The sequence below is a fragment of the Heliangelus exortis genome, chromosome 1 (assembly GCF_036169615.1).
Source record: "Heliangelus exortis chromosome 1, bHelExo1.hap1, whole genome shotgun sequence".
Lineage (NCBI taxonomy): Eukaryota > Metazoa > Chordata > Aves > Apodiformes > Trochilidae > Heliangelus > Heliangelus exortis.
Window position 1 is genome coordinate 173,056,651 of NC_092422.1, and position 27,549 is coordinate 173,084,199.

At 39.9% G+C, this 27,549-nt stretch overlaps 1 protein-coding gene across 6 annotated transcripts in view; it reads left to right on the forward strand.

Moving 5' to 3' along the window:
- MET (MET proto-oncogene, receptor tyrosine kinase) overlaps positions 1–27,549 on the forward strand; it is a 97,079-nt gene that overhangs the window by 44,979 nt on the left and 24,551 nt on the right. For all 6 annotated transcript variants that reach the window (XM_071733695.1, XM_071733697.1, XM_071733694.1 and 3 more), the window contains 7 exons: positions 8,348–8,482; positions 9,893–10,066; positions 15,522–15,682; positions 16,886–16,988; positions 17,177–17,313; positions 19,705–19,869; positions 20,740–20,839. In XM_071733695.1, coding sequence (XP_071589796.1) covers positions 8,348–8,482; positions 9,893–10,066; positions 15,522–15,682; positions 16,886–16,988; positions 17,177–17,313; positions 19,705–19,869; positions 20,740–20,839 — 975 coding nt within the window. The remainder of the gene's footprint in view (positions 1–8,347; positions 8,483–9,892; positions 10,067–15,521; positions 15,683–16,885; positions 16,989–17,176; positions 17,314–19,704; positions 19,870–20,739; positions 20,840–27,549) is intronic.

Genomic DNA, 27,549 nt, shown 5'->3' on the forward strand with positions numbered 1-27,549 from the left:
CAAAACTGTGTTAATCATCCAGCTTAGAATCTAGCCTGCATTTTTCTTCCTTAAAAAAAGTAATCTGAGGAGCCAGTAATACTTAGAATTTAAAAAAAACCGGGTATGTTTTATCCACCCAAGGAATAGTCAGTCACCTGTTTTCTGCTTGTGGTTTTGGTTTGATTAAATAGAATTACTCAATTAAACGGCTCTGGAAAGCGCTAATACTGGAAAAGAAATGCAGCTTCCTTCGCTAAATGTTGTGGTTTTTTCAGCCAAAGTTGAAAACTAAAATCAAATCGATCTGGATGGTGCAAATACAGAAGATTCATGAGTTCTTTTAAGGAGACTAATTGGGGCCAGGAGGTGAATTCCAAAGCTCTCCTGGAGAGTAATTGCTGCCCATTGACATACTGAGCATGTTTTGGCTGCATCAGAAATGCTAAATCTGTATTTGGCCATGAGTAGATTAGAGTTCGTAGTTTACCAAATATTGTGGAGTTTCTGTTACAAAACAGAGCAGTAATAATTTTTCTAAGACAGCTGACATGCATGAGACGGAAAAGAAAAATGGTTTTACTTCCTTCCTAAGCTGGAGCCTGACAACAAGCTTTTTTTCCTCCCTTCTTTTTTTTTTATGTTGAGAAGTTGCAGCTGTTTTGGCCTTTCTTATTGTGCTTGTTTTCGGAGTGTGACTGGGAACACAGGCTGAAAGTACAGCTGTTGGGTGCAAAGTGAATCAGGTATTTCACAGTGGTTATTTGATTAGAAAACAGCTCCCAGTCACACTGCTGCAGTTGGGGAATTAGATTTTCAGCTGGTGTAAAGCAGCCTTACTCTGCTTAAGCCAAAGAAGCTGTGCTGAGAATATGACTCACAACTGGAAGACACTTTCATTACCAGTCTGTGTTTTGGGAAATTACAGTTTGTCAAAAAAAACCCCAAACTCCTCATGATATATTGAGATAAAATATCTTCTAGTTTTGCTCAGTTCCAAAGTGATTTTTTTCTTTTTATTGCCTGGAGTGTGGTATTATTTCAGAGAGTGGCTTTTGAGTGATGAAGAAAAGAGCAAAGTTCTCCAGGAAAGGGAAATCTCTCTGATAGCTCTGGGGAGAGTGGGATGTGGGAAAGCTTTACAAGATTTATCCTAAAAAGCTCATATTTGATCTGACTTTGTTGTATGCAGAGGCTGGTTTTCAGGATTTCTGTTGTTTGGATGCAGAATACTTCATATGTTCCCTATGGCTGAAGATGGCCTCGCCTAGGTAAAGCCCAAGCAAATGCACTGCTTGTTGATGACCTTCACGAGAAGGAGAGGGATAGAGAAGCATTCACTGTATGTTTTGCAACTACTAGGGGTAACTTCCCTCTTCAGATACAATTTTGGCAGCAGGGCCATCTCATCCTTCTGACTGTAGCAGTGAAAGTCAGTGCACAGTAGGACAGCACTGGGCTGGGCGTGGAGTGAAGAGCTCCCCTGTGCTCCCTCTCATCTTCACAGGACCTCCATCCTGTTTGTTGCTCCTGGAGGTAAGGAAGGGGTCTTCCCATGGGCATGCATACAGGCTGAGATGCAGTCAGCCACATGCTGGCTGCAGCCCTCTCCAATCTGGCTGGATGTGGGCCAGCTCTGGCTGAGAAGCCAGGCATTAGCAAACATGGTCACACACTGTCATGTCTGAACAGACTCTGGGCTGAAAATGGCTTAGGTCACGAGAACCAAAGCATGATGGCACTGATAGGCCTCATTGGAGCAGACCACATCACCCAAGAGGCCACTCATGCTCCTCAGGGCCTCTCTGCACTTTTTAGGCACAAAACAATGCTTGATAATAATAAGCCTTATCCTAGGGACCCATTCAATCCCAGTATTTTTAACCATATTTTTAGTTCAGAAACAATGCATGGGGTCAGAATAAATGACCGTAGTCTCCTGTCTCTGGCAGGGGCTAAGATGGATAAGGGAGAGGTATGAGGCAAGTAAAAGCACGCAGTAATACTTCTGCCAGTACCCTTCTGCACTCAGAGGTTCAGAGGTTCTCTGGTCTGGTAATCTATTGCACCTATATCTGGTGTTTTATCTGTTGTTTTTTGGAATTATTTGTTGGTCCTCCAAAGTACAATGTGATGATGACCTCCAAAATTTCATTCTGCTTTGAATGATGAGCTTCTTTTTGGGTTTCCTTAACCTTTTGCTCTTGTTTTACTTGGTGCCCCTGATTCTGTGTGATGAGGAGTAGGGACTGGGCTTGGATGGATCAGTGGTCTGGGAAATTTCAACTGAATGCAAATCTGCTGTCTTTCACATCCAAGTCAACAGAACACTTGATAGTCGCGTTGATTTCCCAGGAATACATATGATTAAAAGCAACCATCAATACCACCACCACCAGACTTTAACACACACATCTCATTTCCCTGGAAAGAGAGAAATTAGCATGTGTCATAGCTGCTTTCATAGATTACAAGCCAGGGAACATAATGCATACTACAGAAATTAGTATAGACAAAAATAATCACATCTGCTTTTTATTTGTAACTGCAGTCAAGGCTTGGAAAAATTTCTCCCAGAATTCAGAAAGGAGAGAGCCTTCAACATTGCTCTCCTTTTGCAAACAGCACCAAAGTTTTGAGGCCTCTTCTCTCCAGGAATCAAGGTTCAAACCCATGGTGCCTGTAAGCAAGATGAGTTGACACAGAGCAAAGAAGTACAGAGCTTTGCATCTTCCATCATGGTCATTCAAATGTGCTTTATATTACAGCATGCTGGGAGCCATTTCTGCCTTTGAAGTCATCAAAAATATTTTGAGCCTAGTTCTTGTCCCACTAGACAAATACAGTTGTAGCAAAATCCAGTAGTGCAAGTGGCAAGCCATGTTGGAAGCAAGTGTGAGGAGATCAAGAAATGCATCAGTGTGTAGGAGGAGAGTGATGGGATGCCCATGGAGTCATTGCAAAGGATGTCCTCAGTGCCCACTGCTGTCCTGCCTCTGTGGTCCAACAATCCACCTGGCTTTTTGGTAAGGGCAGTCTGACCTAGTTAAAGACAAATGCACATTACACACATGTGCATTGGTAAGAATGCAAATAGGTGCAGTCTTTCCCACTCTGTCAATTATAAACTGACAGAAAATGGTGAAAAACTAGATAAATTGTATTTTCATATCTCTATGAAATAATATAGTAATAATATAGTAAATTATTAGTAAAATATAGTAGTAATATAGTAATATTTTCATGTCTCTATAGCTCAACTTTTAACAGTTTTACAATAGAAGTTCTTTCTGTGGTAAACAATATATCTTGATGCTCCCAGAAAAAATACCAAATATTGGATAATACAAAATCCATATATTCAAATTAAAATTAACACCTGGTGCCAAATAACTGTTTTGAGAGCACAGATGTTTTAATATTCAGTTTGAGTAGAAACGCTTGCACCCTTCAGAGGAGATCCATTATACTCTCAATGGATTAGAATGATATACAGCATTTAGAGAGCTACATATGTGCCCTTTGCAAGGCTGTGCTGTATATCCCAGGGCATTTGAGGCATTACACAATAAGGTTAGCCCTGAGCCTGTCTTTGCTGGGTAATGGCCTACACCTGCTAGACATCTAGGGAAAAAAAAACAATATGATACTTAGATGGGATTGCTTTTAGAAGGCCTCTCATTTTTTCAGAAGATATTTCAACATGCAGACAGTAACATTTGTAATTCAATCCTGCTGACTGATTTGCAGAACTGAGCATCAGAATTATTTTTTAAAAAAGCTGTTGCATGGTGTGCAACTCAAGTTATTACAGTCTTAATTTGCCATATTATGCATAAATGAACTTAGAGTCAAGTCTTCTACTTAATACCAGCTGGTGGCAATGAAAGAATATTTAAATGCATTATTTTAATCCCAGAATGTCAGGGGTTGGAAGTGACCTCGGAAGATCATTGAGTCCAACCTCTCTTCCACAGCAGAACCAAAAGTAGGTCAGGTTACTCAGAAATGCATCCAGACTGTCTTGAAAGTCTCCAGAGAAGGAGACTCCACAACCTCTCTGGGGAGCCTGTTCCAGGTTTCTGTAACCCTTACAGTAAAGGAATTCTTTCTCGTGGTGAGGTGGAACTTGCTGTGCTCCATCTTGAACCCATTGCCCCTCGTCCTGTCACAGGGCACAAGTGAGAAGAGGTTGTCCCTTCCTTCTTGACACCCAGCCCTCATATATTTATAGACATCAATTAGATCCCCCCTCAGTCTTCTCTCCAGCCTAAAAAGCCCCAGGTCTCTCAGCCTTCCTTCATAAGTCAAATGTTCCTGTCCCTGAATCATACTCATAGCCCTCCATTGTACTCTCTCCAGTAAATCCCTGTCCCTCTTGAATTGGAAAGCCCAGAACTGGATGCAGTACTCTGGGTGAGGTCTCACTAGGTCACAGTAGAGGGGGAGGATAACCATGTTAATATTCATGGACCTGAGTGATCACTGATTTCCAGTATAAATAATATATTAACTAATATATTCATCAATTAATTAAATTCTGGCTGTTATTTTCATGGAATTACTTTGAGCTATGCTGAAAGACCATACACTTTTTTTGTTTTCTCTTAAATAGAGAGACATCAACACTGTTTGCTTTGAGAGGGATATGTGGGGCTGTAGTTGCTGATAATGAATGTGATTCTCAGAAAGGTTGTTTGTAAGAACATAGAAGAGCCACATGGGTTTAAACGAAAGGTCCATTAAGTTCAGTGCTCTGCCTACAGCAGTGGTGACAAGTGGATGCCTAGGGACCCAGGAAACATATGTAATGCCTTCTGCTTCAGTCCTCCAACTATTTTCCATTCTGGGGATTTCCTGAGCTATTGAGTTTTGTCTGTCTCTTTCCATGTCTATGTGGAGCTTCCTGTTGAATGTGTATTCCTCTTGCATTTTCATCCTTTGGCAACGAGTCATCACATATTGCTAGGAAATCTTACTTTTTTGTTTGCTTTGAGCCTGATTTCCACTTTTGTGTTTCAGTGGTGTTTAGTACTTTTGTTAGAAGAGAGTAAATGGTCTGTCTCTACCCACTCATGATTCTTTATGCCTTTTTCTTAGCATTTCCATACATACACTACCCAGTCACTGTTCGTTATAGCTTTTTGATCATCTTTGTTACCCTTCTCTGAACCCTTTGCTATTGTAGCATACTCTTTTTGACATGAGAGAATTCAAGGTTCAGACAAGCCATGAATTTGTATGACATCAGGAGGTTTTCTGATTTGTTTTCTAACATTTTTCTAATAATTCCTAAGTTTGTATTTGTTTTGGGTTTTTTGACTGCTGCTGAGCAGTGAGAACTATCTATCATAAACCGCTTTAAATTCATCTTTGTTGTGTTTCACCTGTCATTTTACTGCCTTGACATGCTGTCATGTGAAGTTCTTCTGCCATCCTTCATAGTCTGGCCTCATCCTTATCACCTTGAATACCTTTGGATCATCAGAAAACTTTTGTCAGTAGACTGTTCTACCATTTCTCCAACTAATTTATGAGTAAGTTGAATAGTATGGATCTCAGCACAGACACCTTGCAGAACATCTCTGGTAACTTCCCACTATTGCAAGGACTGACCTTTTACTCCTGACATCTATTTGTTCTCTTTTAGTTAGTTCCTTATCTGTGGAAGACCTTCCCTCTCTCCTGGCTGCATGCAAGCAAATAGATAGACTTTCATTTTTTTTATGCTCTGGAGAAATGCTTGGTTATTGAATTAGTTATTAAAATGTAAAGTAGACCTAACCCACCCCCAAACAAAAAAGAGACACCAAAAAACCAAACCAGCAGCTTTATAATCTTGGCAAAGGGAAATCCTTCTGTAGTACTGAACCATTTCCATGGTGTAAATGTCCCCGTACAATGGTGTGTCCATTGTAGATTAAACCTGGATCTGTATGCATACCAGCCCAGTTCTAAGCAATAAAACACAGGTTTCTGAGAATGACACTGGAGACTTAAGTAGCTGCTTCTTCCTGCTGTAGAAGCTGGCTTCAAACTGCCTTTTTTCTTCAGGATTATGTTGGATAAGGGTAAGATAGAATTTCAAGGACTGGGCTGATGTGTGCAAAAAATGCACAGTTACATCGACCAAAACCAGCAGTTTTGCATCTATGATCTGCCACAGCAGCACTGCAGCACTTAGATTAGTTTTAAACAAACTCCAAATTTTTGCTCCATCATCCCAAATGAGTTAGAAAGTGTAAATTGAATTCCCTGTATGCCATGAGGTCAAAGTCCATTCACTTGGGCTTTGAGCAAGTGATTTGACTGTCAGCCTCAGCAAAGTAAAGGTAGGTCAGTGTTTAAAGTACCACTTAATTTTTCCAGAATTGTAGAGATGGGATCCAAATTTTCATGTATTGCTCTGAGGTTGCAAAGCAGATGTGTTCAAAGGGTTAATGCTGTGGCTCAATCAGAAAGAATGCTTGGCAATAAGAGGAAGCCTGGATTAATGATAGAAAGGAATTCTTAGCATTTTATAGCAGTGGGTATTCGAGATGAGACATGGCTAATGATCAACTAAAAAGGTATTTGCAGCTGTGGTGCTACCTCTCCCCATAATGCCAACATTAATCAAGTTTTTTCATGCAGCTTTGCAGTCCATTCTATTTTTCATTGTCCTGAATATAAAAACAGAGCTCATGCCCTTATACACTGAGTCAGACACCATACTTCTGTGTCACCGAAAATGATCAGACCTTATTGATTTCTAAAAGCTGCACTTTGTGTACTGTGAAGCAAACCCATTGCAAAGTCTTAAACAAAGCCAGTTTCATTTTAAAGGGGAAAAAAATCCTCTTGTAACCAAACTGTAAATACTTCTGGGATGTGAAGCACTTATTGCCATGAATTAACTGCTCATATATTTTATTTAAGTCTTGAATTACAACAAAACATGAGCTATAATTACAGCATCTCTAAGTCTAGTTTTGGAGTCAGCCATCTTGTTGAAAGATTTTGGCAGTATAAAAAGCCAGTGAAATCATGTAAGTCAATGTCTTAGCTGTTCTGATGCTGTCTTTGGAGTCAGAAGAAAAGCTTCATTATAGTGAAAAATTAAACATTTGACATATGAGTTATTTCCAGAATGGCTTCAATCCTTTTAAATAATGAACCCCATTGAGTTTCAACTTCTCAGCAAATGTTGATTATCTAAATTCCTTACGTAAACTACACGTGATGCAGCTTTTGAAACATGAACATGATCTTCCCCCATGTAAACAATCCTCTGCCTTTGTTGCCTGATGCTATCACGTTTGGGCACACATCCCTCTGGACTGCAGACCCAAGCCTATAAAATCTTGCTATCAAATATCCACCCCAATCTGCAGATGCCTTATGCCTGTGCTTAACAGCCATGACTCATCCCATTAAAGTCAACAAAGTTACAGTAGTAAAGTTAGAGCGTGCGTTTGCAGGGATAGGCCCAAATTCTCAGAAGTATTTAGGTAACTCAAGATGCAGGGAGATGACTAGTGGGGGAATTTCATACTAGTGTGACTAATCTCCCTAAGATCTCCTAAAATCAATGGAGAGAGAGAGGGCTCTTGCAAAGGGACTTCAGGACAACTAAATTAGGCTCCTGTTTTGGAACATCTTCCAGAGAAGCCTCCAGCTCTCCCTGTCATTCAGTGCTCTGTCCTGAACACCCAGCTCCCACAGATATCAACAGGAGCCAGATCTCAAGGTGCCCAGCCACATCTTGCCAAAGAGCTGGTCTTGTAGCAGTAGCCACCTCAGCAGCTGTGGGAATTGATGCCCAAGTTCTTGTAGCTCTGCAGAGCTGCCACAGCACAGCCCAAGCCTGCAGGAGCTTCGCGCTCTCATGGCCCCACCTGCATCCGGACCAGATACTGTTGACACAGGGTAAAGTTTACTTTTCAGACTGAAGGACCAAAGTGAAAATAAATAGAAATATCTTTGACTTTTGAAGGCCTGGAGTTTTAAGATTATTTCCAATAGAGGTTGTAGATAAAATTCTTCTTTCTTGAATGTATGGGGCTGACTAAATGACTCTTCTTCATTTTTTTACAGTCGATCTATAAATACCTGGAATCTAAAGACTAGAAAACACACGACTCCTTCATATTTTAATAAATTGGATGTATTTTGAGGATGCTCCAACAGTCATGATTTTGCTGTCTTAAATAAAGCAGATTTTATAGGGCTTTAATCAGATCATGATGGAACATTATGCAAAATATTATGCAATGTAACCCGACGTAATTAATGCAGGCAGAGAAGTGGTAGGAATGTAAGACTGCTGAGCAGCATGCATTTGTGTCACATACTGCCTGCTGATATTCCCAATTTCTTTCTTTCTCAGATAGTGGTTTCCCGTTCAGAACTCACAGCTCCACATGTCAGCTTTCAGCTAGACTTCCACCCTGTCTCTCCCCAAGTTGTTGTCGAGAATTCATTAGCAGATGATGGCTATACCCTGGTAGTGACTGGGAAAAAGGTGAGTGGTTCAGAATCTAATCCTTCTGTTCACTGTATGAACCTGCCATCAGAGCAGCAACTTTGAGTAAGAGCAACTGCTCACACTGTGGCTTTATGCTCCATGTCCTCCCAGCTTTGCCATTCCCTTGGGAACAATAGAGGGGCAAGTTTCCTCCAAGATTTTTTTTTTTTTTTTTTGTCGTACTAAACAAACCAACAGCCTGATACTGAGAAATTCTTAAATAATGTAAAAGCTGTGATATAAACCAACAAAAGCCAGGAAATGCAAATTTTAAGGCTGAAACTGTCCTTAATTCAAGTGCGTGCAAAGAAAAAACACACAATGGCTTAAGGAAAGAATGGTGCTCAGTTTCCTGGCTTTTGTTGTTTTGTGTCATAACGTTTAACTTTCTAAGGAGGGGTGTATGTGCAAGAATTGTGTGGGTAAAAATTTTTTGTTTAAAATTGGGAGTTAGTGTCCATAGAAAGTTTTGAAGACTGCTTTGGCATGTAGATAAAAATAACTAATAAAAGATTAAAAGCTGTCATAAATATGCTATTGGCATAAATAGATACTCACTGTAGTATGGTTTTAAAACATCAGCAGATAATATTACAGATAATCCTAAACCATAATCATAAGAATAATTTGACCCCTTGAGTTCAATAAGAATTTACAGAAATATATCAGCCATTAGTAAATATGATTATCAATCATTTATTAGAAATGTATATTTATAAGAGTAATCTTCAAGAAAATGTCCAAAATAAGTTAAAAGAAGGTACTGAAATGTAAAGAAGTATGATGCACTTATGTAGTAATTATATACTAATGTTAATATTTTAACTAAAAATAATTCTTAGATATTTTAGAGTGACGATTATTATTATAACTATTTTGATATTTCAAATTATATCAATTTGAATTCATACTCTAGGTATGGCATAGGTTTTTTTGGGGGTAGGAGTTAAGCAGCAAGTACATGGGCAGTCAAATGCTGCAAGTGTGTGACAGCTATTAATGCAGCTTCCCCAAAGCTGAAACAGCCATCATGCCTACTAATACAAATGTATGAATTAAGGCATACTGGGATACACCTTTTTCTCCAAGACCCAGTGGAGAATTGAGAGGAGCACACTGTTTTCTTTTTCCATCAGCTAAAAATGCTACCTTGCTGTAAACACCAGATGCTGGTAGTAACTGTATATAACATTAAGATGCCTTTAGGGTTTCTCCCAAGCGAATTTAAAATCATGTCAGTTAAATTACTTTTAAGATCCTATAATTACTGAGCTAAAGAGAAGTCGAACCACAGCTTGCGCATCTGAAATCTGAGTAGCACCGCAGCTCACTGCATAAATAGAGACTCTCCTTGCTGCTTTCTGTCTGTATTAAAAGGATCTGTGCATCATGTCTTTCCTTCCACAGATAACGAAGATCCCGCTGCAGGGGCCAGGCTGCCATCACTTCAGGTCCTGCAGCCAGTGCCTGCTGGCTCCTGCCTTCATGCAGTGTGGCTGGTGCAGCCAGCAGTGCCTCAGGTCACCCCAGTGCCCCGGAGGCACCTGGACACAGGAGACCTGTTTGCCTAGGGTTTATGAGGTAAAACACTGTATTTCTTGTATTTAAGGAGGGAGGGAAGAACACAGTTTGCAATCTGCAGACATTTTGTGTTTATTTTTATGCAATTATGATAAATGAAGTGTCTGCTTTCCTCAACTTCCTCTCAGCTTCAGTGTCCATAAAGCCTGTGTCTGGATGCTGGACACTCCCCGAAGCTGCAGTGCTCATGGTGGGCAGGTCTGTCTGATCATCCTGGCCCTCCAAATCATTCATGGTGAGGAAACAGCATGGGGCTAAACCAGTCTGGCAGGGCCAGTCACAAAAACAATCACCCATCCCCTTAGACCCCTCTCAAAGCGGGGAGGTGGAGGAAGGCTCTTCCCACCCACAGCTGCCACAGCCTGACCCACTCCTAGTGCATCCTCCGAGTGGCTCCAGTGTTGGAGGGAAGGGTGGTGTTTCCCTCTCCCCTAACACCAGCCAGAGGGGGGATTTTTTTTTCTTAATGTCCCTCCCTGGCTCCTTGTTCCCATGGATGAGCCCAGAGCTGCACCTCTCCCTGGGATGGGAGGTACAGCCGGAGGCGGCTGCCAGCCGGATGGAGCCCACGTTCTGGGTGTGCCAGAACAAAACGGCCCGGAGGAGCAGAGAGCTCCTGGTGGGTTCCTGTTTTCATTTAGCTATGGTTTAGCAGGATCCGTGCTGGCTGCTGTGTGTGTAACCCAATCGTCCCGTGTGAAGTGTGACATAGCTGTGAAGGCAGAGGTTTATAGGGCACTTAACAGACTAAAAGACTGAGGGAAGGACAAGCATAAAACTTTTCTGGTAGCCTTTATGCACATTTACTTTTGTTAGTGCGATTAAACTACACCATGTAGTTAAAAATACATTTTTCTTTGTAGGCGTGCAGCCTATAAACGGAGATGAAACTTTGACATGTTAAACTCTGAGAGAAAGGAAGACAAAAGGTTTTTTCAAATTTATTTCTTTCAACCAGTTAGATGATTTCACATATGGCAACTTCTTAAAGAGGAGACAGGCTAAACAGCTAATAATCTAGAAATGCACATGTATAGATTGGGGTTGTTTTGTCTTTTCTGTATTCACCTTTCAGATACAAAATATAGGGCTAACACAGGTAAAGTTCAATGAACAAACAGTGAAGTAATGTAGGAATCAATCTCAAAACAGATGGAAAGGTCAGGTTGTGTGAGTGAGTTTGCTTTGCCCTCTATCACCTTTTACCTTTGGGCAAAGGAGGTACAAAAACATCTGTAGTGCAGAATGTGAATAGTTTATTCTCACTTTATACAGGAATTCATTTATTTCAAGAACACTCTGTTGAGTGATCAAATAGTCCTTTTTGGCCTTTTATTGTATGAACCTGTGAATCACCAATTCACTGGACTTGGTAGAGTTAGTTTAATGGTTGGTAGAGTTAGGTTATGGTTGGACTCAATGTTCTTAAAGGTCTTTTCCCAACAGTGATTCTGTGATCCTGTGAAAGGGATACACTGAGAATTAGTCCTGATACATTTTTAAGTACCACTGCAGGATCAAGATACTCCACCTGTCCAGCATAACTTGTTTAGTCTTTCCTAGAACTCAAGCACAAGTAGCATCCCTTAATATTTTTTCTTGGCAAAACTTTATAGCAGTGGCTGAATATTGTGATGCCTACAAAAATATTTCTGAGGCTCTGAACTGCTTTTTTTCTGATTTTCAGAGGTTCTCATATAGCCCTCTTCAACTGCAATTATGAATCTGTGCACTCAGCAGTTTTTAGAACCAAGTGTCTGGAGCCCATGCGGAGATGGGTGACAGAGAGGTGCATCTCCAAGGCCACCTCTGCAGTCCCTGTGAAGTCACAAAGAGGACTCATCCAGATGAGGATGCCTCATGGCTGTGGGGCAGTGGGAGCAGGTATGGGGCTGACCAGGTGCTTCCCTTCCACATGTGGCTCAGCCCTGCCTGCTCAGCACAAGCCCGGTCTGCCCCGTAATGAATATGGATCTGTGGCACTGGTGGATCTTAAAGTGAATCTCGCATTACAGCATGACCATGCTGGTAGAAGTTACTTCTAGAAGGCTTGTAAGGAATAAAAATGCAGCTGAGTACTTAAATCCCTTTGGATTGCTAGCTGTTAAGACAGATTTCATGCTCTGCTGGACCATGACATTTAACATTATTACTGAAAAAAATATAGAACAGATTATTCTTCATCTTCTGATCTGTCTTTAAACCCATATGCATAAAATATGAGAAACAAGCTCGTTTTGTTCCTAACAAACAGAGGATGACCTGCTTTGCATAGTATCTGAAATTCAGTCTGAACTCTCCCTCTAATATTTTGCAGCTTTCAGAGGGACAGATTGCTTGAGATATGTCATATGATCACTTTAACCTGAGGGGAACACAGAGCTTCTCCAAGGATCTGGTCCAACAGACTCTAGCTAAGTCTCCAACAAAGTTTTCCCAGGTTCTTACACAGAGTGGCGTGCAATTGAAAAGAAAAAAAGATATTTTTTGCCCTCAGGAGTAATGGCAGAGAAGAAACCCAGCATTTTCCCATGGAATTCTGCAGATCCCTTGTCTCTCTACCCTGCTATAGGCACCTTTCCTAGGAGTTGTGGGTGGTAGGCAGCAGCCCTGCATCCCATCCCTGCAGGTAGCACAGAGCCCCAGCTCTGCCAGGGCATCCCCCCTGCTTCAGACAGCATGAATGTGCCAGGACACATCCCCACCACAGCCCAGCTCCCACCCCACGCCTTGGCACCTCACCCCACTTCCACCCACTGCCTCTGCCAGCAACCAGGAATGTTTTGTCAGCCGGGACTGGTAGTGCCAGAAGAAAGTCAGGGGACTCAAGGGAGGACTCCAGGGAGTCTGTGGAGATCACTTGGTGCTGTAACAAATTGCAGGCATCCGTATGTGGCGTTCAGGTCAGGCTGAAAGGTGAATGGCGTAAAAGGAGTAAAATTGGTGTCTCTTTTGATTCTTTGTTGTGGTCAAAAAACTGACGTTGTTTGCTGTTGTTTTTAAAGTGAGGCATTTTAGCTGGCTTTTATCTCAGATGTATCAAGAACATCAGGCTTTCTGCTGCCTGATTAGGTTGGAGGTTTTGCTGGAAATTTCACATGTGGCCTGTACATATTCTTGCCTCTTAATTAAAATGAATGGGCTGCTGAAACTTAATAAATAGATACTTTCTTCCAAAATTTATAAAGTATGTGAGTGGATATTAACATAATGGTTGTCAACATAAACAAAAGAAAAACACAATACATAATTTTTTTCCAAAAAGAAAACCTAACTTTCTCTCCTTTAGCTCCTGTAACAGTGCAGAGAGCAGCAGGGAGAAGCAGAACACCAAGCCTTGTAGCAGGACTTGCTCCATCTTATCAGTGGAGTTTCCTTTCTATAGAGGAATTTAGGATTCTTTGAATCTTAAATTATTTGAATCCTAAATTTCATAGCATTTATAACCGATTTGGGTCTTGCTTACTTTCTGTTGCTATCTGCATGATATATGCCCACAGAAGATTCTTACAGATGCTTCAGTTCAAAGTCCAGGAGGTTCACTATTCATTTGTGTCAACTCTCCCAATAAAAAGTCTGCCAAACTACATTTGACTGCCAGTGATTTCATTCAAGACAAGTGGTAGAATAAAAATAAACTCATAAAGAACACTCAGGGGTAATTTCCACAAAACTTAAATTTAAAAATGTAAGATTTGGTTTATTTTTTGCTGTCTATTACAAGTCTTAACTCCTAAATTTGCTGGCAAAGTGTACATTCATTCTCCCTCAATTAAAGCACATGGGCTGTTATCAAAAATCTCTTTTGGCAGATTACTCAAAACCAGTTAAGTGCCTTTGGTTTTCATTGTGTATGGCTCTGTGAAGCCCAATTTTAACACCCTTATTTTGCTAATTTATGTATTATGTTTCAGACTCTTGAAATGCCACATATCAATACAGTATTGTACAAAACATGAGACATCCTGTAGCCCCACAGAGCAGCTTCAGTTTCTGCTGGCTTTTTGTTACTCCAGAAATAGATAGTGAGCTGAGATATTAAGTACAGTGGAAAACTAAGATCTGAAGTCAATCCAGATTTTGAAGAGAAAATTAAAAAAAAAAAAAGGGAAAGTTAAACTTTGAGATAGCTTATGCTTCACAGGGTATAGTACTTCTCCACACTCTTAGCAGCAGCACTGTATGTTGGGGGGCTGTTTTGCATTACTCCTTCTTTATAGGATTTGTGCAAAAGTACTGTTTGTGCATAGGTGTCCACTTCTTTGCTCATTGATTCTGATTCAAAGCTCATTAAAATAGCCTCAGTGCATGTTAGATCAGACTCTTTGTCTGTTTTCTAATGGGGGCAGTAAATTTCTCTATATAGAATATATGGTATATTTCTTTTGAAGTATTCTTCAGCTGCCTTTCCATCTACAGTAGTTCATTTGTGATAGTCTTGAAGTATGACTACAAGAGAGTTGAAAAGAAATGTTCTGTCTTACTGGAATTCCAGATGAAATAATAGCTAAGGGTCTCTCAAACACTTGCCTTTCAGCTTGAAAATGAAGTTGGTCCTTTGAAAGGCACAGCTGTATTGCATTTTAGGGGCAAAACTACTATCACTAAAGCATTAAGTCTACGACATTTAAGCACTATGACCATAAGTCTGTTGTTTGTCCAGTGGTACTGGTATGTTTGCAAAATTATGCAGTATTGTTAGAAGTCCCCATAAACCCTGAACAAATGTCTTTTTGGTTATTTTTTGGTTGTTTTTTTTACGGGCAGTACTGACCAGTACTTCTGCTGAGTTTTGTAAGACTTCTATAGTGTTCCTACATTTTTTCCCACCATTGTTATATTTTTCAGGACAATTTACAATATACAGAAAAAAAAGCATTTCCTTTGTAGATTGTCTCTGTGTTTCTGAGAGGTAGTTTATTTTTGACTCGGAATTAGAGGTGACCAAATGTAAAAGATGTAAGGAAAGAATAGCAGAAGTCACGTTAACTTTATCACAGCCAACGCAATATCGGATTTTGGTGTCTTTGAAGCTACTTCACTCTGAACCTGACTTTCATCAAGCTGACAAAAAAATGGTCATTTTGGGGCTCTTTTGTGTTCAGCATTCAGCTTCTAACAAAATAAGTACATTGTGTGTTTAACATGCCAGAAATAAGATGTGAAAGACAAGAACGGCGGGATTTAAGAGACTATTACAATGCACAGCTTGTTCAGTGCCCCTAAACACTATCCTTCAAAGCTTTCTAGTATAGGTTTTGTTATTTATTGCTACTGTCAGAGAAACCTCATAATGTGACAAATGAAAGGTGAAGAACAATTAAGATGAATGGTAGTACATGGTCTACCATGTGCAAGAAGAAGTGCTTTTCTAAAATTATTCCTTTGCACATTCTTTAAGTCTGTTTGAAGTTCAAGAAAATCTGATGTAACCAACACAATATTTTTTTAACAGATTCTCCCAAGCAGTGCTCCCTTAGAAGGCAGGACAAAACTGACACTGTGTGGATGGGACTTTGGATTCAGCAAAACTAATAGATTTGAATTAAAAAATACAGTAGTCCATATTGGAGGACAAATATGTGCTCTGGAAGCAAGATCCAGCAACAAAAACAAGTAAGAAAGCTAAAATATGAATTTCCATTTATACAGATGTTCTTTGTGTGGTATGGGTTTTTTTTATGATATAAACATTCAATCTGTAAGTGTCATCTCCCAATTCTGAAATTTCAAGCAGGAAACAATCCCTTGGTTTGATAATCTCCCCCTGCCCCCCCCAAAAAAAAGTGCTTGAAATGGACATCAGATAGATCTTGTTAATGCCAATAGCTCCTGCTGAAGCTTTTTCTGGTTTGTCTGCAAATTGCTGTGGTAACTGGCACAGAACAAAACTATCTGAAGGTTTGCAAAGGGGGCAGGTTTCCTTTGGCCAGGATTATGCTGGGCTCAGTTTTGTCACCTCTGTTTTCTTGATCCGTGAAGCTGCTGGAGAGAACTGTGAGAAGATGCAGGCATTTCATCATCCGTGGGCTTATGTCCCTCAACTACAGCTCTCCTTCTCCTCCTCAGAAATAAGTGTTTGAGACAGTGGAATAATGGCTTAAGTTCAAGACAGAGGTTATTCAGGTTGATATCTTGAAGAAATAGAAAGTTCAATGAATATCCTCTCTCAGTTCAAAGCATATGGCTATCTACAACAAAAGAAATGTGCAAATCATGGAATAGCTTCCTTGTTCATATATATAGTAGCAAATGGTCCCTCTGCAGAAGTATTGAACACTCTCCAAACTTCTAATCTGAACAGTCTAAATGCAAACAAAATGTTTTTAAGGAGACCTGCTCATACATGAAACTGTGTACATGTAATGTAATACATTGACACATGCTGCCACAGAAGTTCAAGTTTAATTTTTGGTAATATTTTCATCTGTACAGCAAACTTACATATATGATGCATCTTTTTCTAATCCTGTTATCTGCCAAAATTTGTCACTAAAGGAAAATTCCAAACACCCACTCAACCATTGAATGGGAGGTATTATTTTTCACTAGCATGCTTCTTTTTTTCCTGAAATTTATTTGGTATAGCAAAACAACTTTCTCTGGCCAAGTATAAACACCACAGTGTTTGCATTTAGGATTGAGGAAGACAGCCACAGTTCTTGTAGCTGTTGTTTCTGAAATGTCCCTGACATGCACAGATTGGTGATTTGTTTAGTATGGATCCCTCGTTATTACAAGTGTGATGAGATTTTATTTTAATACAAAGAATTAAGTCAGGAAAAAATGTAATCCCATCTTTTTCCTTGTTTTCCAAAGGCTGGAATGCATAGTTCCTCCTGCAAAAAATCCACGTTTTAATATATCCAGTAGTGTTTCTGTTGGACATGACAAAACAGTATTCAATACATTTTCCTATGTGGTAAGTACTTTGATTAAAACTTTAATGTCAAAATTAACTTCAATATTAATTGGAAGGACACTCCTCATGAGTCCAGTGCATGTGATAATTCTATATTCCTGTATGCTTTGATACTTCCAAGATTACTTTTCACATTTGGAAAATAATTTAACAATCCACTGTTCTTACTTTTACCCCACTCCATTCAGAATCCTGTCATTACAAGTATCTCTCCCACCTATGGCCCCAAATCTGGAGGAACGTTGCTAACTGTTGCTGGAAAATATCTGAACAGTGGAAAATCCAGAAAAATTTTTATTGGTGAGAAACCATGCACTTTGAAAAGGTAATGTACTTACTAAAAAGTGATGCCTTTAATGATGAAATGGCTTGATTAAAATGTCTTGGAGTCAAAAAAGACACAAAGATGCATTGCTCTCCTCTGCTCATGTTACGTATCGGAAAATTGTTACTAAAATAAGTATTCAGTTCTGGCTTACATCCTGAATTTAGGGTGTCTGAAAGGTTCCTAGAAAGGAATACAGTTCCCTACAAGACATTTATTCTGTAATGCCTTCATTAACCTCATTAAAGGGTTGCTTAGAAAGTAGCAAATCAGTTTCTAATGGACTACAAATTTTCCATTTCACATCATTTTGTCACCCCAACTCTCGCACATTCAGCCCTCTCTCTTGTATTAGCAAGAGCTGCTGTTCCTGCAGCAGTTCCCAGTGAGCATGCAATGTGTGCAGGTTGGCTACCAGAGCAGTGTGGGAAAGTGTATCCTGTTCAGAGGAGCACCTACTTCTGGGCTGCTATCAGTGGGCAGCCTCCAAATCAGAGGCTCTTCCTGGTGTATATAAAATTGTTTTGAGCATTAAGTCAGCATTTCTTGTGGCTCTGTACTGGCTCCAGTAAGAGCTCAGTTGAAAATCTTCTCATGCTCTGTGTGGAAATGCCTTCAATCCCAGCTAAATATAAAAATAAAATAACAGGCACAGATTCTCTGCTAGGGGCAGACAAGTGCTCTGAATTTCGTAGTCATTCTACCTGCTTGGCTAAGTACAGAAGGGTGGCTCCCACTGGAATGAACAGAATTGTCACCTGTGTGGTCAAGCCTAGAATCTGGCCTACTGTGTTCCAGGAGCAAAATGTGCAGCTGTATTTCTAAATTTTGAATCCCTCCTAATGAGCATGAAAGTTGTAGTGGTATGCTCTGCATGTAGCATCACACATGCAGAGGATATGTGGAAGCAATAGCCTATTAGTTAATGTCAGACTCAAAGTCAGGAGGGCTAAATTTAATTCTTTGCTGATAAATGATTTATTGTATGCTCTTGATCAAATCAGCTAAGTCTGACTAAATCAAGACAGGGATTTAGGTATTCAAGTCTGATATATAATCACTACCAAGATCTTCAGTGCTTCTGTACAGTGGCTACTTAATAGTTTAGGGTGGCATTTACTGATGTCATCATCTCAGTTAATGTACAAATATAAAAACTATTTGAGAATTATTCATTTGAGACATCTGCTATGAGGTTGAGATGACAACCAGCTCAGACACCCGCTTTGGTAAGGTGAACCTCTAGGTATCAAACCATAATTTGGGTTTATGCAATTAGTAACCCCAGCATTCCTCTTTCTCACCAGCCAAGTTGTCTGGAGACTCTTGAACAGGTCTTAGCCAGTTTCGCAGGGCAGGTATTTCTCTACCTAAACTGGCAACTCTCCCTAGTTCCCAGGACAGCAAGATCAAGAGTTTGTTTGGTTTTTTTCTTTAAAAGATGTTTAAAAGCTTCCAGATACATATAAATGAATCACTAAATCCTACAGCCCACAGTGAACCCCACCTTCCTGGGAAGCTTCGGAAGTGGCATCAAATGCCCCTTTTGTCCTATCTGGAGACAATCTTTCACATCCTTTGAGAATGGCCTTATTTGGAGGGCTCCTGAATGTCATTGGGCCCAAATTACTGAAACCAGCCAGCAGAGTTTAATTCTCCAATTGTTACCCTTGTCTCTGATGTGTCCTGCTCCCTGCAGTCACATTTTATGTGGTTCAGGCTCCAGAATCCTTCATTCTCCTGCTTCCCCCTCACCTACTGAGCTCCATGTAGGGGGAGGACTTCCAGAACCAAGCATGAGAGAGCAAGGGAAAGGTGAATATCCCAGAGACTGTGCTGCTGTGCTGAATTCAGCTGAATTTCATCTTCTCCTCCTTCCTCCTTGCCCTCTACTTGCCCCCTCAGCAGTGCCTGGAGTCAGCAGGTGCCCCCAGGCAGGATATCTCTGACATACTGGTACATCCTCGCCCAGCACATTTTCTTGAGGTTTTTAACAGAAGGTAAATCTCGTAGATTTGAAAGAGAAAGACAGTATCCCTTGGTTACAGCAGAACAAGTCATTCTTCTTAAAATGGGAACATACCGTCATTTTCCAGACTGGAAGCTGCCTTTGCAGGGTGCAGAGGCTAATGTGGCTGTCGCCAAAACTGGGGAAACACCTTCCACCTGGCAAGGTGCAAGGCAACAAAATTAAGATGAATCTTGAGCCTAAACAGTAGTGTTGCTGTTTCTACCTCACACCATGCTTGTTGCAACATGGTCATCTGGTGGGGGTATCAGTGATGTTTTTTTACAAGTGGATCCTCAGGCAGGGTTGGGACTCAGCACAGTGTTTTAAACTGAGCACATGTTGTCTAATGCTGACAAGAAAGCACTTTTCTGTCCTTCCAGCATATCAGCAAGCACTGTGGAGTGCTACACTCCAGCACAACAAATTCCCCAGGAATATCGTGTGAGGGTGGGAATCGATGAAGCCATTCGAGACGCAAGCGGTCATTTCATGTACAGAGAAGACCCTGTTGTTTTAAAAATTCATCCGGCCAAATCTTTTCTTAGGTGAGTAAAAGTTTCTTGGAGAAATAAGAGAAGTAATGAGTGAAAGAGGAATGGCCGTGCTGCGTAGCAATCTATCAAAAGAAATTGCATTTTTATCTCTGATCTGCCATGCCAATTGCTTCTGTTATGGCACAGTTGCGGGGGGCAGATCATTTCCTTTCAGAGGTGAAGGAGAAGGGGGCAGGGCATCTCTTTTTTTTACATGATCTAGCTCCTAACTGCTGCTGAGCATACCTGTGGTGTCCTGCTGAGATACCTACTGTACAGCTAAGTGTGTTTCCTACCCTGTATCTGGAAATTACACTGATCAGTGAGGAAAATCATTCAATGTGACAAGTCAGCTGTAGTCAGGAGAGCAAATGGATTTTAAAATAGTCTAAATCCAGTGCTACATAAATATTATGAATTTATATGTATGGTAGCATGTGTGTGTTATTAAGTGACACATTTATGGTCTCAGTAGCTCTAATCCAAGCCATCTGCCTGTGCCAAAAAAATGTTAGCAGTAAAAGACACCTTTTCCACCACCACTGAAAGCAATAAGTTAAGTTAGCAAATGTTAAGTATGAGTATACACCTTCCTTTAAAATGTACATGGTTGTTTTATATCCTGGCATACCACAATTTTAAAGATTACTTTTATATTTCCTGTATTTGATTATTTGTTATACCAAGTGTAAAATTTGTTTCCTAGAAAAATAATCTCACCCTGCAGAGATATGTACTTGCATTTACCCTGTATATCCTTAATTTGATTCTGTTATCATTTACTCTAAAACATAATTTGCAATTAAGATTATCGTAGCAGATGTATCATTATCCTACTCATCCTCATTTTAATTTTTTCTAATTTTTAATTTTTTTTTCTAGTGGTGGAAGTACAATCACAGCTCAGGGAATCAACCTGAACTCTGTGTGCTTTCCTCAGATGGTGATCACTGTACCCAAACTGGGAATGAACTTCTCTGTGGTGAGTCAGTCTTGGAGAATACAATCTGTTATCTTGTCATCTTTGTGTGATGAATGGCCCAGAATTTTCAGTCAAAATACTTTGATTTTTGCCTTGAAACTCTGGGGCTTCCACCAACATTTTGGTGTTTTCTGCACAGACTGTTTGCACTGCACAGGCAAAACTTAAGAACAAATTTGAAATTAAATTGGGGATAGAACAACAGTTTCCAGAGAACCTTTTCCAAAGAAATAAGGTTTTTACAGTATCTGATAACAAAGGGTTTATATTGCAATTTAACAATGCAAATTCAGTGAGTAGACACAGAGCAATGCAGTACAGGTATGTCATTACACAGCAAGTTCAAGTGCTACTGTGTTAGGTAGGAAATATATTCAAATTGTGACTGTGAATATAAAAGGATAATGGAACACAGGCTAAGGAAAGAGGAAAATAAATACGTAAAATAAAAATCAAGATTTATTTTGAAGAATTTCCTATTGCCAAATTACCTATTGGGGCAAATCTTTCCTGACTTAGACAAGTTCAGCAACTAAGTTTTAAGAGAAGTTTGGGCATTAACAGAGTCAGTCAGGGATCTGAGCCTTCTTTTGTTACCTGACTTGATAACACACAGTGACTAAATCTGCATAAGGTAAACAGATGTGACCATGTGTTCTACTTCATTTTTATAAGGCAAAGAGGACATTTATTGGCTAGTTGTACTGAAACTGTTTCCTGTAGGCTTTTGCTTACACATTTGTCTTGCACCTCCAACATTTTCTTATCCTGTAAGGTCTGCTTAGCCTGACTGAAGCTAAATTGACCTACACTCTGTATGACATGCTACGCTACTGATCATATTCTCAGCTTATTTCTAATGATCATCATACCCTGTTTCCTGTATTGAATCTTAAGTATTCGACCTAGGTTTGCACAAAGCATTTTAAATGGTATGTCTTCAAATTTGTAGTCTTTTATAGCTTCAAGGTCATCATATTCTTCACGATCCTAATTTGTATAATATTATGAGTGTCAGGACCTGAATTTCAGCTGGATGTAATCGTGGCTTGTAGTTTAATGGGTTTAGTTTTTAATCTGAAAATCAGTGCCCTTGCAATGAAACATGGTGTTCAATGTTATCAAAATGACACTTTACCCATGAGCTGGAAAGCCAAACATGTCAGTGAAATCAACCAGACTCAAAATTTATTAGGTTTTGAGTGTGCATGACTATTTCTGAGTACAAAGGATGTCTAAAGAAAATATCGTTGCTGAAATCAGCTCTTTAGCTTTCACTTTGTGTAGATTTCAGCAATCTTTCTTTGGAAGTAAAGATCATCCACTTGCTTTCTCTGTTCCCCTGTGAGAATATGCAGTATTGCTTCTCTCCAGGTCCTGATTCTACGTACCTTGCTTGCCAAATATTTGGGGCTTCCTCTGAATTCAAAGAGATTTTAATGGATCCAAAGAAAGAACCGAATTCACCATCCAGAGTGACTGGGAACTCCAGACAATGAACACTGTAGAGTTTGCTCTCTCCCCCAAGTCTCGGGGAGCAACCTTTCCTTTGAGCAGTAGTTTGCTGACATCCTGCCTATTGAAAAAAGGCTTGGACACAGTCAGTGAGCATTGTCTCCCTTACTCCTTTTTTCTTTCATACCTTGCAGTGTGCATGGTATTTGCCAACACACAAGAAGAGGTGGGTCTGACCCTCCTTTTCCATAGGTTATCTGTCCCCTACCACTGCTGAGCTCTAAGAATCTGTCCCAGTGTATGTGCAGCTGTACACGAGTTCATTCTACCTGCACAAAGGCTGGAATGTAACCTCAAACAGAATATAATCCAGAATGTTTTGTACTTTGGTGCAGCCCAAGCAATATATTTTCCTCTATAGCAATAGAAAAGGCTTCTGGCACTTGACACCTTTCCCTGCCTCTGTGGCAGCCCAGCTCTGCTTGTCATTTGTTCTGCCACCAGTCTTTACCTCGAGCTTATTTCTCAAGAAAGGATATTTGTTCTCAGGGAGAAGGGAAAGATTTATAAGTGACAAAACAAGATTGCACTGGGCAACTGAGGAAGTTGATGGCAGAAGATGCCTGTGGCTGCATCCTGTGCCTACGTCCCATCCTGTGCTGGAGGTTCTGAGCCCAGTGCATGAGCAATATGCCAAAATAACTAACTTGCATTCAGTCATTAGAAAAGTAAATAACAATGAGGATATATTTCCAGCAGGGATCTAGAGCACTGCAGTGACAAGCTCTCTTGTTTATAAAGGAGAAAACAGGTCATGAATAGACCAAACCCAGACAAGCAGTACAGTACAAACCAAAATGATCAAGAAGTCCTGTAGTTGAGGTTATATATCTTTTTGCTTCCTTAGTTTGGGACGGGAAAGCTAACTGAGTCATTTTTAAAATTGTTAATTTAAGCTGTTTTTCTTTTCAGTTTTCTCTCACCAGCCTCTTCCAAGAAGCTGCTTTTGTCAGCATTCAGAAACTCTGGCTCTTGGGAAAACCAAAGCCAGCACTGAAACACATCCCAAAGCATCAAAGTACAGCTGGGAGGGACCACAAAGACCTAGCCTGGCCTGCTTCCCTGCAGCAGCAGCAGCAAACATACCCAGACCACTGCCTGACAGATATTTGTCTAGGCTGTTATTAAAACTCCTTGTGAAAGAAATTTCACAACCTTGCTTAAACAAGCTTTGGAGAGAGCTGCTCTACCTGCTTACCTAGTGGTTTGGAAAGACTTCTTTCTAATAATTAACCCAAATCCTAGCTGCTAATTAGCTATCTTCTTATTTAACCCTCAATGAACACAAACAACAGATTACTGGTCTCTCCTGCTAATTTTGTGTATTTTACTACGTTATGATTCAGCCTTTCTCTTTTCTAGTTAAAGCAAATGAAACAGCTCTACGTGCTCCTGATAAGTGTTGTTTCCCAGACCTCTGCTCATTCTTCCCGCTACCTCCCAGATCCTCTACCATTTGCTTAATACTGGTAGTGCCTAATTTAAAAGAGGTCTCTCCTTTTTCAGTCAGCTATCTGTCCTCAGACCTTTAGTTCGCTCCCTCAGGCTTAATTGTGGCCTAGAGCCCTGATGGGGTCACAGTGTGAGTGGAGGGTCACTTCTGCAAGCAGGAGGGACTGTAGAGGATGTTCTGCACCCCAAAGCCTCAGGGAGCACAGCCAGCTGATGTGCCCTGGGGCGTTTGCTGTTCACCACTGCCTCTTTCTTTCAGTCCTGGGGGAAGAGATGAGTGGTTCGACTGGTAAAAAGAGTTTTTCTGGAACAGCTCCCCATAAGAAATGTACTTTCACAGAGACCAAAAAGTTCTGGGGGCTACATATAAAATAAAACCTATAAAAGAAACATACAAGTTGTGCTTTTCAGCTTTCATGTTTGAAGTTTAGAACTTCTTAAAATTTTTCTTATGTAAGGAATATATGCCTTGCTTTACCTTTATCCTTTTTATTTCATATTTATTGCCTTAAAATTATTCAACACTGTGTTCAGACTAGTTATGTTTAAGTTACATTCTATGTTGACACTATCAAAATTATGCATTTTGCCTTTATTTAACTTGGTATTTCAACAAGTGAAAAAAATGTTCTAGAGATACGGAACCATATGTTTCATTGCTTGCAATGTGTTTCATTTTGATCTCCATTCCATGAGTTCTTTTGACTGGTTGTTCTGACTAGGAACAAAATACTTTAATTTAGGCAGTGCTGCATAAATTCCCAACAGCTCTAGATAATTCATAAATATACGCAAACCATCTCACTTCTGCTCACACTTCCAGTTCCTGTGTGAAGTGCAGAAGGAGGGAAGCAGCTCATTCCTTCCTTTCACTTTGCATTGTGCCTATAAGAAAAGCTTCAGGCAGTTTGGAGTGGTGTCATTAGGAGCCCGTTTACAAAATCAGTGTCTTCTAACCTCATGCTAGGTGATTCTTTTCTTCTGAAACAACTGAGGCCCATATTTTCTCTTTGAAAGAGATTCCCCAGAATCTCTTTGAATCTCTTGCCCAGAATCTCTTTGAAAGAGATTCTCTTCACATTGATTCCCCAGTAGTGAACAAGTGTGTGATTTGGTCACACACTTGGTCATTTGGGGATCTTTTGTTGTTGCACTTTTCATTACTCTTCATTAAGTAATCTCTTGAATGAGCTAAAGCTCATTCTTAGTTAGCATTCTTAATAAAGTATTTCTTAATTGCTCCCTGCTAGATGCTGTTTCCTGCTGTATTACAGGATTTAGGGTATTTTGGAATAACTCAAAGTTCCTTCATTGTTTACAAGTCGGTGAACATTCCATATTCATACTCATCAAAATGCCTATAACTCACCTTCAAGTGTCTGCTTGAAATTTATCAAATGATAGAACAAATTCCTTGGAAACTCTGGATGGTGAGGGTGTGATTATTGAAGAGATTCCTGAGTACCTACCCAAAGACACTTGGGGTTGGATCCTCTGTCTGTGTTGACTCTGTGGCATAAAGCTGCCTCAAAAGCCCAGCAAAGAGTTTCCCTCGTGAAGGGGAAACATTGGCTTTTTTTTTTGCACCAAACCTGCATCTCACACATCTATTGCCAAGGAGAGAGTGCAGCAGGCAGTGTCAGGGAAAAGCACATGCTGTGACATCACTGGGGTGTCAGGGATGCAGTGCTGGCAGGTACAATGACTATCCCAAGCCCAGGGAGGAATTTAGACTCCAGTTAGTACTGGTCATGTTGTCCAAAGAGCTGGCTCTCAGACTCAGGAGGTTTTAGTCTGCCCTCTGGTGCAATTATCTAACGGACTGGAAGTATCATCCCCCATGCCTTCCAAGGCATCTAAGAAGACAACTAGAATAAAAATATTACCAGTCCATTAACACCACTCCTTGCACTACCTGAAATAGCACCAAAAGCCAATAGGTTGTCTGAAAAGTCTTCAGATACCCTGATTAAGCATCACTGCTTAGATTCTCACCTACACAGAAAAGCCTTTTGAATGGGGTTTCCTCAAGTCAGATATGAATTCACATCTCTTTCTATTGAGAAATCATCCTTTGGCAAAGATGGTTGGACCATCTCCCAGTCTGACTTTATCCTCATTCATCTTTCATTCCTCACTGGAACTCCAAAAGTTTACTTTTATGAAAGGAAAAATCATCCCTTTTCTCACTTATGACTGCTACAGATCTTGTAATATGCATCCAACTGCCCCTTTCTTATCTGGGTCAGCTGCTGGGAGACCTCTGGAGCCCAGAGATCCTCACTCATACTTTCTATGTTTTCCTATCAGATGAAAAAAAATTGAATTGGACACCAAAGTTCAGATTCTGTAGGTCAGGTTTGAATTAATTGCCTCAAGGGTCATATTTTACAAATGAAACAAGAATACATACCTTTAAGTGATGAGTCATATGCATTGTGCAATGGAATATTATTCCCTTTGGGGTATAGTATTTACTTATGCTTGTAAAATGCTCCATGACTTCTACATCTTTTCTTCCTTATTGTCTTCAGATGTAGATTATAGTCAAAAGAAAGATATAGGCTCAGCTTTTAAAGTGAATGTACTTTAAAGCCTAATTAAATAAAAGTTAAAGGTGCTGGGTGATAGGCAGTATCTTAATTGAGAAGGCAATAGATTGAATTAGGGTTTCTTTCTTATAGATCTTCAATCCAATATTTCTCGAAAACTAAACCGTCATATTCCTCAATTGCTAAAACCAATTTCAAGGTAAAAATGTCATGTCAATTCATGTACCAATAAGGGCACTGCAAATAAGATTTTTCTTGACCTTACCAATCAGTCACATTGCATCCCCTCCAAAGAGTATTATTAGATTTTTATCATTTTCTGAAAGCTTCCTCTTCAGAGACCAGCCTGATAAAGTAAAGTATCTGATTCTAATAGATAGCCACAAACAAAGTTATGAATACCACTGCTATTCATTTAAGGGACATGACTACTCTGCAGTAGATAAAAAGTCTAATGAATTTACCTTAATCAAATAAATATAATGATTACTCAGGACATATTTGTTTTTATAATTGTATATATTTTACTAATCCCTTCTTAGAATTGACACAATATGATAGATATCTTTTCCAACATTCATATATCATGAAAAACTATGGCTTTGGCATTCATTATACTAATGATGCATCTTATTAATACCATCCTGATTCAGATTAATATCTAGATCCATGTGATATAACAAAACAGGAGATATGGTAAATGGTGTATAACAGGTATTCAAAAGAGGAAGAACAGTCTAATACTGTAAGCAAATGGAGTGAAATTCTGCCTTGTCTTGTGTCCCACAGATCACCTTGTCATCATGGGTGATGCACAGGTATTACTGAACTCGTGCTAGGAATGTAAATCATCTGTTAGTTAAATGGGTGCCAGCAGCATCACTGAGAGCTGCATCAAGTTACTTTGACCGAGTGACAAACTCACAGACATGTAACCCTTGTAGCAGAGCTCTAGTGCTCTGTTTCAGAGTCTTGAAAATGTTTCCCTTGGCAGATTCTAGATTTCACAATATTATGCACAGAAACATATTAAGAAAAAGTGCTGATTTGTCAATAGCTAATTTAATCTCCCTTTCCAAGCTAGTATGAGTATATAACAGACAGTTTGAGAGGATATGTCACTGATTTGAAACACAGCAAAATTACATGGCATTAATTTAGCATATTAGAGACAATTGTAAAATAATTTCA